A 15,174-nucleotide genomic window follows, 5' to 3' on the forward strand; every position below is an offset into this window, starting at 1 on the left:
CATTGTGGAAGCCGTCCGGCATTGGCGCCATTACTTGGCTGGAAAACGTTTTACCCTGCTCACGGACCAGCGGTCCGTGGCCTTCATGTTCAACAACACGTTAAGGGGTAAGATCAAAAATGATAAAATCTTGAGGTGGAGAATCGAACTCTCCACCTACAACTATGATATCATGTACCGTCCGGGGAAGCTCAATGAGCCCTCAGATGCCCTGTCGCGTGGAACATGTGCCAGTGTGCAGGAGGACCGGCTCCAGGCCCTCCACAATGATCTCTGCCATCCGGGGATCACTCGGCTCTTCCATTTTGTAAAGGCCCGGAATCTGCCCTACTCCGTAGAGGATGTCAGGTCAATAACTCGAAGCTGCCAGGTATGTGCTGAATGCAAGCCGCACTTCTACCGACCTGACAGGGCACACCTCATTAAGGCCACTCGCCCTTTTGAATGACTGAGTGTTGATTTCAAGGGCCCGCTTCCTTCGACAGATCGGAATGTGTACTTCCTTAACGTGGTTGACGAGTACTCCCGATTCCCTTTTGCCATTCCCTGTTCAGACATGACCGCTGCCACGGTTATCAAAGCCCTGCGGGATCTTTTCACCCTGTTTGGTTACCCCAGTTATATCCACAGTGATAGGGGCTCGTCGTTTATGAGCGACGACTTGAGGCAATACCTGCTATCTAAAGGGATTGCCTCAAGTAGGACTACGAGTTACAACCCCAGGGGTAACGGGCAGGTCGAAAGAGAAAATGCTACAGTCTGGAAGGCTGTCTTACTGGCGTTGAGGTCTAAAGGTCTTCCAGTCTCCCGTTGGCAAGAGGTACTTTCTGATGCGCTCCATTCAATCCGGTCCCTCCTGTGTACGGCAACCAACGCTACCCCACATGAGCGGATGTTTACCTTCCCTAGGAAGTCTTCCTCTGGGACCTCACTGCCGTCTTGTTTGACGCAATCAGGACCTGTCCTCCTGCGGCGGCATGTTAGGACCCGCAAGTCCGACGCTTTGGTTGAACAGGTCCATCTCCTCCACGCCAACCCTCAATATGCCGATGTGGCATATCCTGACGGGCGAGAGGACACGGTCTCTATTCGAGATCTGGCGCCTGCAGGGGACCTGGAAACCCCCGTCGCTCCCGCACCCCTGGTTACGGACCCCTTGCCCTTTATCTCCCCTCCTGACACGGCGCGGGCAGTATCGGGACCACCACTTAATCCTCTTACTCCCGTGTACAGCTTGCCTGAGTCCAGGAGATTGTCGCCAACTCGGGGCTTGCCTGAGTCCAGGAGATTGTCGCCACCTCGTGGTCCACCCGTCCGTGAGGAACTGGAGGAGTCACTGGACTCCGCCTTGGAGAGAGGGTCATCACGGTCACCAGAACCGGCGCTACCGCCAGTGTTGAGGAGGCCGCAGAGATGGTGCGGACCTCCGATACGACTGAACCTGTGAATATATGGACAGTTCGTACTGTTTTTTTTGCCCCACCGGCCTTTTTTTAAAGGAGGGGTGAATGTGGTGAACCATAGATGGTTACCACTATGGGTACTGAACCATAGATGGTTATCACTATGGGTACTTGTACATATGTTACTCTGCTTGCTGTTGGGGTTAGGGTTGGGGTGTTCCACCTGTTGGTATTGTTCTGTGGTACACTCCGGTTGGCTCTGCCTTCCTATAGGAGTATAAAGGTCACTGCACTTCCTAGTGACCCTTTAGTCTGGGATTGTATTGTTAAGCAGTATGCTCTATTCTTGTTAGTAATAAAAGCCTTTATTTCCCGGGTACGATCCAGCCTCCCAAGTGAATTAATCGCGCATCACATACGTGTCCTAACCGTGATCTTAGCTGGGAAACAGGCATCTGCTCCTCACATTCTCAAGGGCTGGTGATAACTAATGAATCTTGTGGTCGTGTTAATCTCTGATAACGGAGCTCCGACAGCGTATAAAACACCCCGACTGCCCACACTCAGTCATCGTCAGACTCGAGGCAACAATGAAGATTATCCTGCTTGCCGTGTTTTTGGGATTGGCTGGTAAACGCGTCTCTGTCCCATTCTTTACCTTAACTCTCTCTCAAGTTTTTCCTCACCATTTCTTCTCCTGGTCTCAAAGCCCTTCTTTCTCTCTCCCTTTCTAACTTTCTCCCTCTCCCTCTTTCTCTCTCTCTCTTTCTAACTTTCTCCCTCTCCCTCTTTTTCTCTCTCTCTTTCTAACTTTCTCCCTCTTTCTCTCTCTCTCTTTCTAACTTTCTCCCTCTCCCTCTTTCTCTCTCTCGTTCTAACTTTCCCCCTCTCCCTCTCTCCCACTTTCTCCCTCGCTGTCCGATTTTCTCTCACACTTCCCACTCTCTCTCCTTTTCTCTTTCTCTCTCTCACTTTCCCCTCTCACTTTCTCTCCCCATCTCACTTTCCCTCTTTTCCTCCTCTCTCCCGCTCTCCCTCTCTCTCTCCCTCTTTCCCTCTCTCTCTCCCGCTCTCCCTCTCTCTCTCCCGCTCTCCCTCTCTCTCTCCCGCTCTCCCTCTCTCTCTCCCTCTTTCCCTCTCTCTCTCCCGCTCTCCCTACGTTGATGCTGGTCTTTAATCCCCGTGTCTCTTCTCTTGCCCTCACAGCGGCTGCACCCCACGATGACGATAAGATTGTCGGTGGGTACGAGTGCGCCAAGCACTCGGTGCCCTGGATCGTCTCCCTAAACGTGGGTTGGCACATGTGTGGGGGGTCACTGATCAGCCCTGACTGGGTGGTCTCTGCTGCCCATTGCTACCAGAGGCAAGTATCTGCAACTTGGCATCCAAACTGGCTCTACTCTCAAATGAAAAATTTGCTCCTCAAACCCAAGGGTTGGTTCCCAAATCTCTCAGGATCCACTGATCAACTTTCCAAGTTTGTGTTTGAGTCAGGCGCAGGGATTTGCTGCACTTGAATATTGGGGACGAGGGAAACCGTTAGTTCCTGTTGTGTTTTGTTCCCGACACTAACTCCATTGTACGAGACATTGGGAAGTCTAGACTTGGAACACTGTGTACAGTCCTGGTCACCCTATTATAGAAAGGATATTATTAAACTAGAAAGAGTGCAGAAAAGATTTACTAGGATGCTACTGGGACTTGATGGATTGAGTTATAAGGAGAGGCTGGATAGACTGGGACTTTTTTCCCTGGAGTGCAGGAGGCTGAGGGGTGACCTTATAGAGATCTATAAAATAATGAGAGGCATAGATTAGCGAGATAGTCAATATCTTTTCCCAAAGAGTCTAAAACTACAATGCTTAGAGAGGGGAGAGATACAAAGAGGTTCCAAAGGGGCAGTTTTTTCACACAGAGGGTGGTGAGTGTCTGGAACGAGCTGCCAGAGGTAGTAATAGAGGCGGATACAATTTTGTCTTTTAAAAAGCATTTAAACAGTTACATGGGTAAGATGGCTATCGAGAGATCTGGGCCAAATGCGGACAAATGGGACTGACTAGGTTCGTGGTTAAAATAAAAGGGTCATATGGACAGGTTGGGCCGAAGGGCCTGTTTCCAAGCTGTAAACCTCAAGACATTCCCGAGGAATCGATTCCTCCCCCACCTCTTCGACTGATCACACCAGTCACACCCTCCCTCTCTTATTTCCCACCAATCATCTCCCATCACCAAGACTGCCTGCTTCTGCCTCCGGAACTTCACCCCCGCCTCGGCTCATCGACTGCTGAAACCCTCACCCATGTCTTCATCACACTCCAGCCCGGACCAATCCAACACTCGAATGGCCCCTGGAGCCAACTCCCAACCTTCTCCGCCAACTCCATCTCACCCTAAACTTTCACAGGTAGGGAGACCCAATAAGACCTTTGGGTGAAAGGTTGCCACGGTGAGGTAAGGAACTTGATTAGGAGTTAACTGACGGTTGAGGAGGATGCTGGGACTCAGCAGTTGCCATTGGCAACAAAATAGAGGATCGGGCTCGGAGGCCTGTCTTCCCTGATGGCCCCGGAAGGATTCCCTTTCCCGCTATTCCGAGCCCAGAGAGCAGACAGGCAACACCGAGTTGTCCATGGCTGGTGTCAGGTCAAAACAAGATGGCCGCTGGTCACCAGCCACCCTCTTAAGCAGATTTTTCTGTCTCATTCCCTTAGCCGTATCCAGGTGCGTGTGGGAGAGCACGACATCTCGATCAACGAGGGCAGCGAGGAATTCATCGAATCCGCCAAAGTGATCAGACACCCGGCCTACAATTACTACAACCTGGACAATGATATCATGCTGATTAAACTATCCAAACGCGCCACGTTCAACCGTAACGTGGGATCTATTGCTCTGCCCAGCAGCTGTGCCTATGCTGGGGACATGTGCCTGATATCCGGCTGGGGGAACACCATGTCCAGTGGTAAGCCACAAGACACCATCCAAATGACCCCATTTGCAATGCTTTGACCCCTACGCGGCGGGTAAGCCCACCGACCCTCTAACCTCTGACCTCTGCTTTGATCTAGCGGTTAGTGGGGATCAGCTGCAGTGCCTGGATGCCCCGGTCCTCAGCGATGCGGACTGCCACGGCTCCTATCCCGGGATGATCACGGATAACATGATGTGCGTCGGATACGTGGAAGGCGGGAAGGACTCTTGTCAGGTATGACTCTTTTAATAAAGTGAGTGGGGGGAGACAGGAAGCCCCACTGAGACCTCACTCTGCATCATGGGGTGGGGAGGGGGGAACCAAACCGGGTGGCGCGTTAGAACACCCAACATGGACACTGTCCCCTGAATGGCCACCCTCCTGAGTCACATGACCAGCGATCAGGGCTGGTCCAACCATAAGGTCAACACGTTGGCGACGGGGGGGGGGGGGGGGGGGGGGGGTCGCTCAGAGAGGCAACACTTGGGAGGAGGGGGCAAAGTACAGAATGAAACATTCCCAAATCTCCCAGAGAGACCAGTCCGACCTCAGCAATGCCAACCAAAGGCTTGGACCCAGAGATATACATCCACATCTCCCGACACTCCCAGAGATTCCCCAATGTCCACATTGTGGGCTTTCCCAACATTTCAAATTCTATTCCGCATCCTGTCACTGACAGCGACACGGAACTCTCCCAGAATCCACTAACCCGGGAATATTGTGGGAGAAATGAATTTAATCTTTCCCGCTCCCCCGTCACAATAACTGATGGTTTGACCACATCGTGACTGTTACAGCGACGCGGGGCCAGGATTTCCCACTCCCCATCCGGTGGGACCCCCACCCCCCCACTCACCGGGAGAGGGATTCACCAGCACAGCCCCCAATTGGCCATTGGCTCTTGGCGGGACTGGATAATCCCAGGTGGTGGACAGAGATAATGGAAAATCCCATGCTGAGCATCACACAGGGAGAGCCGGGTCACTCAATGTAACAGGCGGCCGTTCCAGTACAGATCCTATGGCCAGTCTGGCACAATGAGACTGTACGTGTTGGGGAGAGCGTGGCATAGCGGTAATGTCACTAGGCTAGTAATCCAGAGGCCCAGCCTATTGCCCTGTAGGGCACAGGTTCAAATCCCATCATGGCAGCCGGAAGAATTTAAATTCAATAATAAATCTGGATTTACTGAAGCGAGTATCAGGGATGGTGACCATTAAACTATCATCGATTGCTGTAAAAACCCATCTGGTTCACGAATATCCCCTTACCCCGGTCTGGCCTACATGTGACTCCAATGATGTGGATGACACTGAGATACCTCCCTGAACAGGCCAACAAGAGCAAGAAGGGATGGGAAACAAATGCTTATCCAATGAAATGTTACATGAATAAAAAGCATGATCCTCTCCTGCGCTCTATTTAATTAGAAACACAATGTTTATTGATGTTATGTTCATTCAGAGAGTTAATTGTGATTAAATTCCAAATTCCGCCCCCCAATGTCGACACGTGGCGGAACATCGAGAGAAAGCGGAGTTCGCTGATGGACCAATCGAGGGTCTCCTTACCCCATCCGTGAGGACAGCTCTGCAAAAGCAGACACGGTGACCCCTCCAGGGAGCCCCGTCTGCACTTCAGAGTCAGACTAATCTCGCACTGCAACCCTCCCTCCCTCTGTAACCTCCTCCAGCCCCTACACCCCCTACCTCTGTAACCTCCTCCAGCCCCTACACCCCCTACCTCTGTAACCTCCTCCAGCCCCTACACCCCCTCCCTATCTCTAACCTCCTCCAGCCCCGACACCCCCTCCCTATGTCTCTAACCTCCTCCAGCCCCTACACCCCCTCCCTATCTCTGTAACCTCCTCCAGCCCCTACACCCCCTCCCTATCTCTGTAACCTCCTCCAGCCCCTGCACCCTCTCCCTACCTCTGTAACCTCCTCCAGCCCCTACACCCGCTCCCTATCTCTGTAACCTCCTCCAGTCCCTACAACCCTCCGAGATCTCTGAGCTCCTCCAATTCCGGACTCTTGAACATTCCAGGATTCCCATCTCTCCACCATTGGCGGCCGTGCCTCCCGCCAGGTCGTGACCTCAGTTGGTGAGGGCGGGGGTGCCCTGAGCTCTGGAATTCCCTCCCTAAACCTCTTCACCCCGCTCTCTCCTTTGAGATGCTGGGTAAACACCGAGCTCTTTCACTTGAGTTTTTGTTGTCCGTCTCTCATCTCCTCAAGTGGATCCGGATCAAAGTTCGTCTGTTTCCTGTTGCTGGGGAGATTGGGGATGGGGTTGACTCTGTTGTGGTCGCTATATCAATGCAATGTAAACAGTATATGGAAAGTTTGCGATGAGCATGCGGTTTCGGAACGCTCCGTAAACGGTGACGTCACGGGGCTGAGATGCTGATGGATTTGGATGTGTTGTTTATTCCCGCAGGGAGATTCCGGCGGTCCAGTGGTGTGTAACGGACAGCTCCACGGAGTGGTGTCCTGGGGCTATGGCTGTGCCGAGAGAAACCACCCCGGAGTCTACACCAAAGTCTGTAATTTCGTCTCCTGGATTCACAACATTATGGCAACCAACTGAGGTCACGACCTGGCGGGAGCGAGCCATCGGGGTGGGAATGTGGCACGGGAGCATTCTCTGCCCCCTGACCTCGATCTGACCCCCTCTGTACCCCGACACGCGGAGAATCAATAAAGTAATCGCAAAAATACAACCCGTGGTGACGTGTCCATTCTCTCAACTTCCAGACTCCATGTCCTCTCCCCCTCCTGTTTCTATCAACGTGGCTCATGTGAGGTCACGGTTCGCGGGCGATCGAATCAAGGGGTTTAAGATGGTCGAATGATTCGATAGGGAGGAAGCAGCGTCTCTGCTGGTGACGAGGGAGGGGAGGGGAGGATTGCGGGAGGGAAACCATCCGGAACAAGAGGGGGAATGTTAAAATCGGAGCCAGGCCGTTCATTGGGGGAATATCAGGAAGGACTTCCTCACACAAAGGGGAGGAGAAATCTGGAACTTTTTCTCCACTCTCCCTAAACAAAGGATTGTGTATTGTCGGATGTCCGTCATGGTAATACCATTGGACGCTGTAGTGATTCAAAGTTTATTTATTCGTCACAAGTCGGCTAACATTAACACTGCAATGAAGTTACTGTGAAACTCCCCTAGTCGCCACACTCTAGATAACAAGGACACCTATGTCAGACTCCTATTTATTGACTATAGCTCAGTCTTCAACACTATTATTCCAACGAAACTCATCTCCAAACTCCGTGGCCTGGGCCTCGGCACCTCCCTCTGCGACTGGATCCTGAACTTCCTAACCCACAGACCACAATCAGTAAGGATAGGCAACAACACCTCCTCCACAATCATCCTCAACACCGGTGCCCCACAAGGCTGTGTTCTCAGTCCCCTCACTATACTCCTTATACACCTGTGACTGTGCGGCCAAATTCCCCTCCAATTCGATTTTCAAGTTTGCTGATGACACCACCATGCTGGGACGGATCTCAAACAATGATGAGACAGAGTACAGGAATGAGATAGAGAATCTGGTGAACTGGTGCGGCAACAATAATCTCTCCCTCAATGTCAACAAAATGAAGGAGATTGTCATCGACTTCAGGAAGCGTAAAGGAGAACATCCCCCTGTCTCCACCAACGGGGACAAAGTAGAAAGGGTCAAGAGCTTCAAGTTTTTAGGTGTCCAGATCACCAACATCCTGTCCTGGTCCCCCCATGCCGACACTATAATTAAGAAAGCCCACCATCGCCTCTACTTTCTCAGAAGACTAAGGAAATTTGGCATGTCTGCTACGATTCTCACCAACTTTTACAGATGCACCATGGAAAGCATTCTTTCTGGTTGTATCACAGCTTGGTATGGCTCCTGCTCTGCCCAAGACCGCAAGGAACTACAAAAAGTCGTGAATGTAGCCCAATCCATCACGCAAACCAGCCTCCCATCCATTGACTCTGTCTACACTTCCCGCTGTCTAGGCAAAGTAGCCAGAATAATTAAGGACCGCACGAACCTTAGACATTCTCTCTTCCACCTTCTTCCTTTGGGAAAAAGATACAAAAGTCTGAGCTCACGTACCAACTGACTCAAGAACAGTTTCTTCCCTGCTGCCATCAGACTTTTGAATGGACTTACTTCGCATTAAGTTGATCTTTCTCTACACCCTAGCTATGACTGTAACACTACATTCTGCACTCTCTCATTTCCTTCTCTATGAACGGTATGCTTTGTCTGTATAGTGCGCAAGAAACAGTACTTTTCACTGTATGTTAATACGTGTGACAATAATAAATCAAATCAAATCAAAAACGTCTTTCGGACTGTGGGAGGAAACCGGAGCACCCAGAGGAAACCCATGCAGACACGGGGAGAGCGTGCTGCTCAGACAGTGACCCAAGCCGTGAATCGAACGCAGGTCCCTGGCACTGCGAGGCAGTAGTGCCATCCACGGTGCCAGCATGCCATCCACAGTTACACAGATTGGTGACTACTGATTAGTATAACAGACTATAACAGCTCATTTACAAGCAGATTAATATCCAGAGTACTTTCACCATGTTAACACTTCCAGCTCTAAGATCTACTCTGGTTACATCAGCTCTGTACCCACCTGCCCACGTTCATTCCCCATTGGGCGTTTAGGTCACATGACCCTCCTGGTGTGCACCCCTTAAAGGGACCAGCCATCACATCCCTCTCCCTTTATATCCCTCATTATACAAGACAGAAATAACTTGCACAATTTACACAACAATAGCAAAAATGCACTTTTTAAACGTCATTTATCAGGAATTTAGTCTGTCAGAGAGCTTCATCTGTCTCTGGGAGTGAAGTCGCTCAGCAGGTTGAGGGTTAAATCTAGGGGTAGTTTGGGCTGCACTTTCTTCACTGGGAATCTCTGGGATCTGTGCCTCACTTCCAATTATTCCGTCAATTTCATTGGGAGCAACACTTTGGCTCACCATTGGCCGATCAGCCACGTCATCCCTTCGACAGACATCCTTTGCTGGTACAATTGGATCAGGCAGTAACACCGGCTCTTGGGATGTTTCCCATCTCCACGAATGACAGAAACCGCTGAAACCCTACAGCGCAGAAGGAGGCCATTCGGCCCATCGAGTCTGCACTGACAACAATCCCACCCAGGCCCTATCCCCGTAACCCCACACATTTACCCCACTAATCCCTCCAACCTACGCATCCCGGGACACAAAGGGGCATTTTAGCATGGCCAATCCACCTTCCCCGTACATTTTTGCACAGTGGGAGGAAACCGGGGCACCCGGAGGAAACCCACGCAGACACGAGGAGAATGTGCAAACTCCACACAGACAGTGACCCAAGCCGGGAATCGAATCCAGGTCCCTGGAGCTGTGGGGAAGCAGTGCTAACCACTGTGCTACCGTGCCGCCCATCTATATGGTCCTTCACAAATGTGTCCTGCACTTTCACCTCATAGAACAATATGGCCACCCCGGGAATCAACTTGATCCGCTTCTGAAATTCTTCATTATGACTGGATTGTCGATCGCAAATCTCTTTCCACTCTTGACGATTCACGGTCTGTTTGCTGACAGCTCTGACTTTGGTATCAAAGTCATCAAATATAAGTCATCAAAGTCATCAAGTACCCTATCAAATTCAGAACTGCCTCAACACGGTTCTGAAACGCAACTCCCTGAGCAGCTCAGCTGAAGCTATTCCACTCGCGGTACGAGGGATGGTTCTATAGGCTGACAGGAACCGTGTTGTCTTGGCTTTCCAGTGATGCTGACGGTTGCTTCTTCACACTAGTTTTGAAAGCCTGAACTGCGCCTTCGGCCAATCCGATTGAAGAGGGGGTGCTGTAGCGCAATTCGGATACGCTTGCCTCCATTAGATGTCCTGAAAATCTGCAATTCGGTACCTGGAAACAACATCCCGTTCTCCGAGACAAGTACTTTCGGCACATTGTGGAATGCAGGAACAGCCGGCCATTCAGCCCATCGTGGACCCCATTCCGAATACTGTTTCAAAATGGGTGTCCACGAGCAAAAGGAACAAGTCTCCGCCATTGGTGGCCATGCCTTCAGCTGCCTCGAGGGCCCAATCTCCCTAAATTCCCTCCCTAAACCTCTCTCCCCTCCCTCCCTCCTTCTCTCACTTCCTCCTTTGGATGCTCCTTAACACCAACCTCTTTGACCGAGCTTTTGGTCACCTGCCCCTAATACCTCCTGAGGTGGTTCAGGGTCAGGTTTAGTCTGAATTACCTTCTTGTGAGGCACCTTGGGATGTTTTATTCTGTCACTGACACGATCAGAATGCGTTGTCTAACTCAGTGCTGGATTAATAATTCCCAAGTTGAGATAGTCGTTTTGCGAGCTGACCTTTATTAGGGGTAGTGGGTTAGGGTACAGATCAGCCCCGATCTCATTAAATGCCAGACCTAGCTCAGAGGAGCTGAATGGCCTCCTGTTGTCCCTGTGTTCTTGATGCTTTGTTATGCTGGTAATTGCAGTCCAAGTTCGTTCCCGGCTTGGGTCATTGCCTGCGTGGAGTCTGCACATTCTCCCCGTGTCTGCGTGGGTTTCCTCCGGTGCTCCGCTTTCCTCCCACAATCCAAAGATCATAGAAATCATAGAAACCCTACAGTGCAGAAAGAGGCCATTTGGCCCATCGAGTCTGCACCGACCACAATCCCACCCAGGTCCTACCCCCATATCCCTACATATTTACCCGCTAATCCCTCTAACCAACGCATCTCAGGACACTAAGGGGCAATTTTAGCATGTCCAATCAACCTAACCCGCACATCTTTGGACTGACCCTCTGACAGTGCAGCACTCCCTCAGTACTGACCCTCTGACAGTGCAGCACTCCCTCAGTACTGACCCTCTGACAGTGCAGCACTCCCTCAGTACTGACCCTCTGACAGTGCGGCACTCCCTCAGCACTGACCCTCTGACAGTGCGGCACTCCCTCAGTACTGACCCTCTGACAGTGCAGCACTCACTCAGTACTGACCCTCTGACAGTGCAGCACTCCCTCAGTACTGACCCTCTGACAGTGCGGCACTCCCTCAGTACTGACCCTCTGACAGTGCGGCACTCCCTCAGTACTGACCCTCTGACAGTGCGGCACTCCCTGTCTCTGGAGAGATTATTGGAATGTTCTCTGCAGTGTGGAGAACGGTGCGGAGAAATTCCTGTGATGGAATCATGCGAATGGCCGCTCTTTAGCCTGACAGTGTGGTGAGGGGGTACTGGGGGGTGTGAATAAACTCAGGACCACATGCAGTGTTAAGCTGTGGTAAATAAAGCCCAGGCTCGCTTCACATGCCCTCAGTAGGCCTTGCGATGGGAACTGAGTGCACAAAACATTCCTCCAGCCCATTCTGGGCACCACTCACTCGAGCTGGGATGTCAGTGTCTCGGGAAGGGTGCAGAGCAGATTAACTGGAATGGAACCTGGAAGGAATCCTTGAGTCAGGGAAACTCCAAAGCTCAGGATGAAGACACTCAGCCCTTCTTGTGTGTGCCTGCCAGCCTTCTGTATGTCACTGTGTCCCACTACCCCACAATCCTCCTCCAGCCCTGTACACAACTACTGATCAGTCAACAATCCAATTATTTTTCAAAATTCTTGATTGGATCTCCCTCTCCCACTCCCACACTCTCAGAGAGTGAATTCCCGATCTTAATCCCCTCTCCCACAAACTCACACAGTGAATTCCCAATCCTAATCCCTCTCCCACACTCTCAGACATGGAATTCCTGATCCTAATCTCTCTCCCACACTCTCACATAGGCAATTCCCGCTCCTAATCCCTCTCCCACACTCTCAGACATGGAATTCCTGATCCTAATCCCTCTCCCACACTCTCACACAGTGAATTCCCGCTCCTAATCCCTCTCCCACACTCTCACACAGAATTCCCAATCCTAATCCCTCTCCCACACTCTCACACAGAATTCCCAATCCTAATCCCTCTCCCACACTCTCACACAGTGAATTCCCGATTCAGCACTTGGACCCAGAGATAGAGAAAGAGAGAGACAGACAGACAGAGAGAGAGAGACCCAGAGAGAGGGCGAGAGAGGCAGTTAAACAGGCAGTTTATTTTATTAGTTTATTTTAGTAGTGTCACAAGTAGGCTTACATTAACACTGCAATGAAGCCACTGTGAAAATCCCCAAGTCGCCGCACTCCGGCGCCTGTTCGGGGACATTGAGGGAGAATTTAGCACGGCCAATGCCCCTAACCAGCACATCTTTCGGACTGTGGGAGGAAACCGGAGCACCCGGAAGAAACCCATGCAGACATGGGGAGAACGTGCAGACTCCACACAGACAGTGACCCAGGCCGGGAATCGAACCTGGATCTGCATCCCATCCTCACCCAACCTCCTGAGAACTGATTGGCGGATACATTCGCTGGGTGTTTGCGGGATCGGAATTTGTGAAATTAGCAACTCCGAGTGTTCGTGTCCCACTAGCTCCACAGGCCAAAACTGATCCATTGTGTGTGAAACAGAGTGGAGAGGCACAGGATAAAAATATTGGTCTAACAACCCAAACTCCTTCCTCACCCGTCTGTTACAAACACTGCGACTATTCTATACAGAGCAGTGAGTGTGTGTGATGTCACAGATTGCAATGTGTGATTTCACAGATTGCAGTGTGTGATTTCACAGATTGCAGTGTGTGATTTCACAGATTGCAGTGTGTGATTTCACAGATTGCAGTGTGTGATTTCACAGATTGCAGTGTGATTTCACAGATATCAGTGTGTGTGTGTGATTTCACATATTGCAGTGTTTGTGATTACATAGATTGAAGTGTGACTTCACAGATTGCAGTGTGTGATTTCACAGATTGCAGTGTGTGATTTTGCAGATTTCAGTGTGTGATTTCACAGATTGCAGTGTGCGTCTGTGTTTTCCCAGGACACAATCTCCATCTAAATTCTCCCGGAATGTCTGGAAGGATGCCAGATCCACATTTTTCCAGGTTATCAATGGACAATATTCCCCTGAACCCAACCCTCAATTCCTTCCCGCGACCAACAGTGAGTGGCTGGATATTTACGTTGCTGATGCTATGATCACAGACTGAATCGACTGTGCGAAATGTCTTTCTTTCTCAGTTCAGTATCCTGCCCAACTCCAGTGCCTGGACGTCCCTGTGCTGTCCCTGAAAACCTGCCATAAGGCTTATCCCGGCCGCATTTCCAGAAACATGTTCTGTGCCGGATTCATTGAGGGCGGCAAGGACAGCTGTCAGGTAGGGAATGCCGGTAACGTGGGACTGATTCTAACTCTCTGCCCGGCAGGCTTTGAGGTGGGAGGGGGAGGGGGGGGGGGTGTGAAATTGCAAGGATGGTTTTCCCTCTGGAAACTCTCCCACCCTGTTCCGTACGCAATCTTAGGGTGGGGGTCAAACAGGGTATCAGAGGGGGAAGCCCACCCATGCCCCAATTAAAGTTTTTAAGCTGACCATCTCATGGATTCTGAAGGTTTTTCCCCCAAACCGGACTCAGTGTTCAGGCTGGTGGTCTCTGTGTAGCTGAGGGTGAGAAATTGGTACATTCACCATCTATCGTGGCTGGAGAGGTCAGGAATGGCTGGAGAGGGTGGGGTGTTGGGCCGCCTCCATCAGACACTCCGTTCCGGCCCTCCCCCGCATGGACAGGGTATCTCTGGACCTCCCTCCCTATCTCCCCCCCCTTCTCTATCCCCACCAATAATCCAATCACTTAACCTCTCCCCCCCCACCGCCAACTCACCCCCCCCACCCCTTCCAGAGCATCCCCAACCCTCCCCTCCCCGGGGGCCCCTGACACTTACCTGCAGATTTTACCCCCATCTCCCTCCCCCCACTGTGCCTCGGTCAGGGCCCTGCAGTACCTCTTCCAGACACTGCAGTGCTGTGGCTGGAGGCAGGGATAGCAGTCAGACAATCTGATGGGCTGACAGCTCTCTCCGGGGCGGGGCATCCTTCCGAGGGGGGGCGGGGGGGGGGGGGGGGGAGGGAGGACTCGTTCTGCCTCTGGTCAACACTTAACTGAGCATCAAAGAACAGCTCCCACCGTCAGAAAAACAATTGGCGTCCGTGCCTTCAGCTGCCTGCGGGGGTGCCCTAACCTCTGGAATTCCCTCCCTAAACCCCTCCACCTTTCTATCACTCTCTCTTACACACTCACTCCTTTCAACACCTCCATCTTTGACCCAGCGTTGGGTAACCGGCCCCCAAACGCCTCCTGATGAATCTCAGCATGACAGTTGTGTTCGAGAATCCCTCCTGTGATGTGCCCTGAGGAGTGGGATTCTTTGACCCCCCAGCCGCGTGGTTCCCGCTGACGGAAGGTGGCGTGTTGTTTGCCAGCAGCGGGATTTTCCAGTCCCCCACTGCCAATGGGAATTCCCATTGACGTCACCCCCGTGCCGACGGGGGACCCACAAGCGGGGGTGCGCCGACGGCAGGACTGGAGAATCCCGCCCGTGTGAACAGCTGGAGAATTCTAACCGTGATGTTTTAACCACTATGATCCATATAGCATTACTGGTGCTATATGAATGCAGATTGCTCTGATTGTGTTTTTTCCTTTCCCCACGCACAGGGGGATTCAGGGGGTCCGATGGTTTGTGACGGGAAGCTGGAAGGGATAGTCTCATGGGGTATCGGCTGTGCAATGCGAAATTACCCCGGGGTCTACACGAAAGTCTACAACTACCTTTCCTGGATCCACGTAACAATGCAGAACAACTAGAAATCAGGAGAGATCCA

General features: G+C 51.5%; 2 protein-coding genes across 3 annotated transcripts in view; one reads left to right on the plus strand and one right to left on the minus strand.

The window, feature by feature from the left end:
- The window catches only part of LOC144508726 (uncharacterized), a 64,972-nt gene that overhangs the window by 29,691 nt on the left and 20,107 nt on the right, over nucleotides 1-15,174 (minus strand). The gene's annotated exons all lie outside the window — the stretch shown is intronic.
- LOC144508353 (trypsin-like) lies at nucleotides 1,994-6,966 on the plus strand. 2 transcript variants are annotated; one of them, XM_078236196.1, is made up of 5 exons: nucleotides 1,994-2,033; nucleotides 2,610-2,766; nucleotides 4,115-4,369; nucleotides 4,479-4,608; nucleotides 6,817-6,966. In XM_078236196.1, the coding sequence occupies exons 1-5, from the start codon at nucleotides 1,994-1,996 to the stop codon at nucleotides 6,964-6,966; spliced, it is 732 nt and encodes a 243-aa protein (XP_078092322.1). The 2 variants fall into 2 exon arrangements, with proteins under 2 accessions (XP_078092322.1, XP_078092321.1); XM_078236195.1 differs by having other exon boundaries at nucleotides 2,610-2,762; nucleotides 4,108-4,365; nucleotides 4,472-4,608.

This window comes from Mustelus asterias, chromosome 20 (assembly GCF_964213995.1).
Source record: "Mustelus asterias chromosome 20, sMusAst1.hap1.1, whole genome shotgun sequence".
Taxonomy (NCBI): Eukaryota; Metazoa; Chordata; class Chondrichthyes; order Carcharhiniformes; family Triakidae; genus Mustelus; species Mustelus asterias.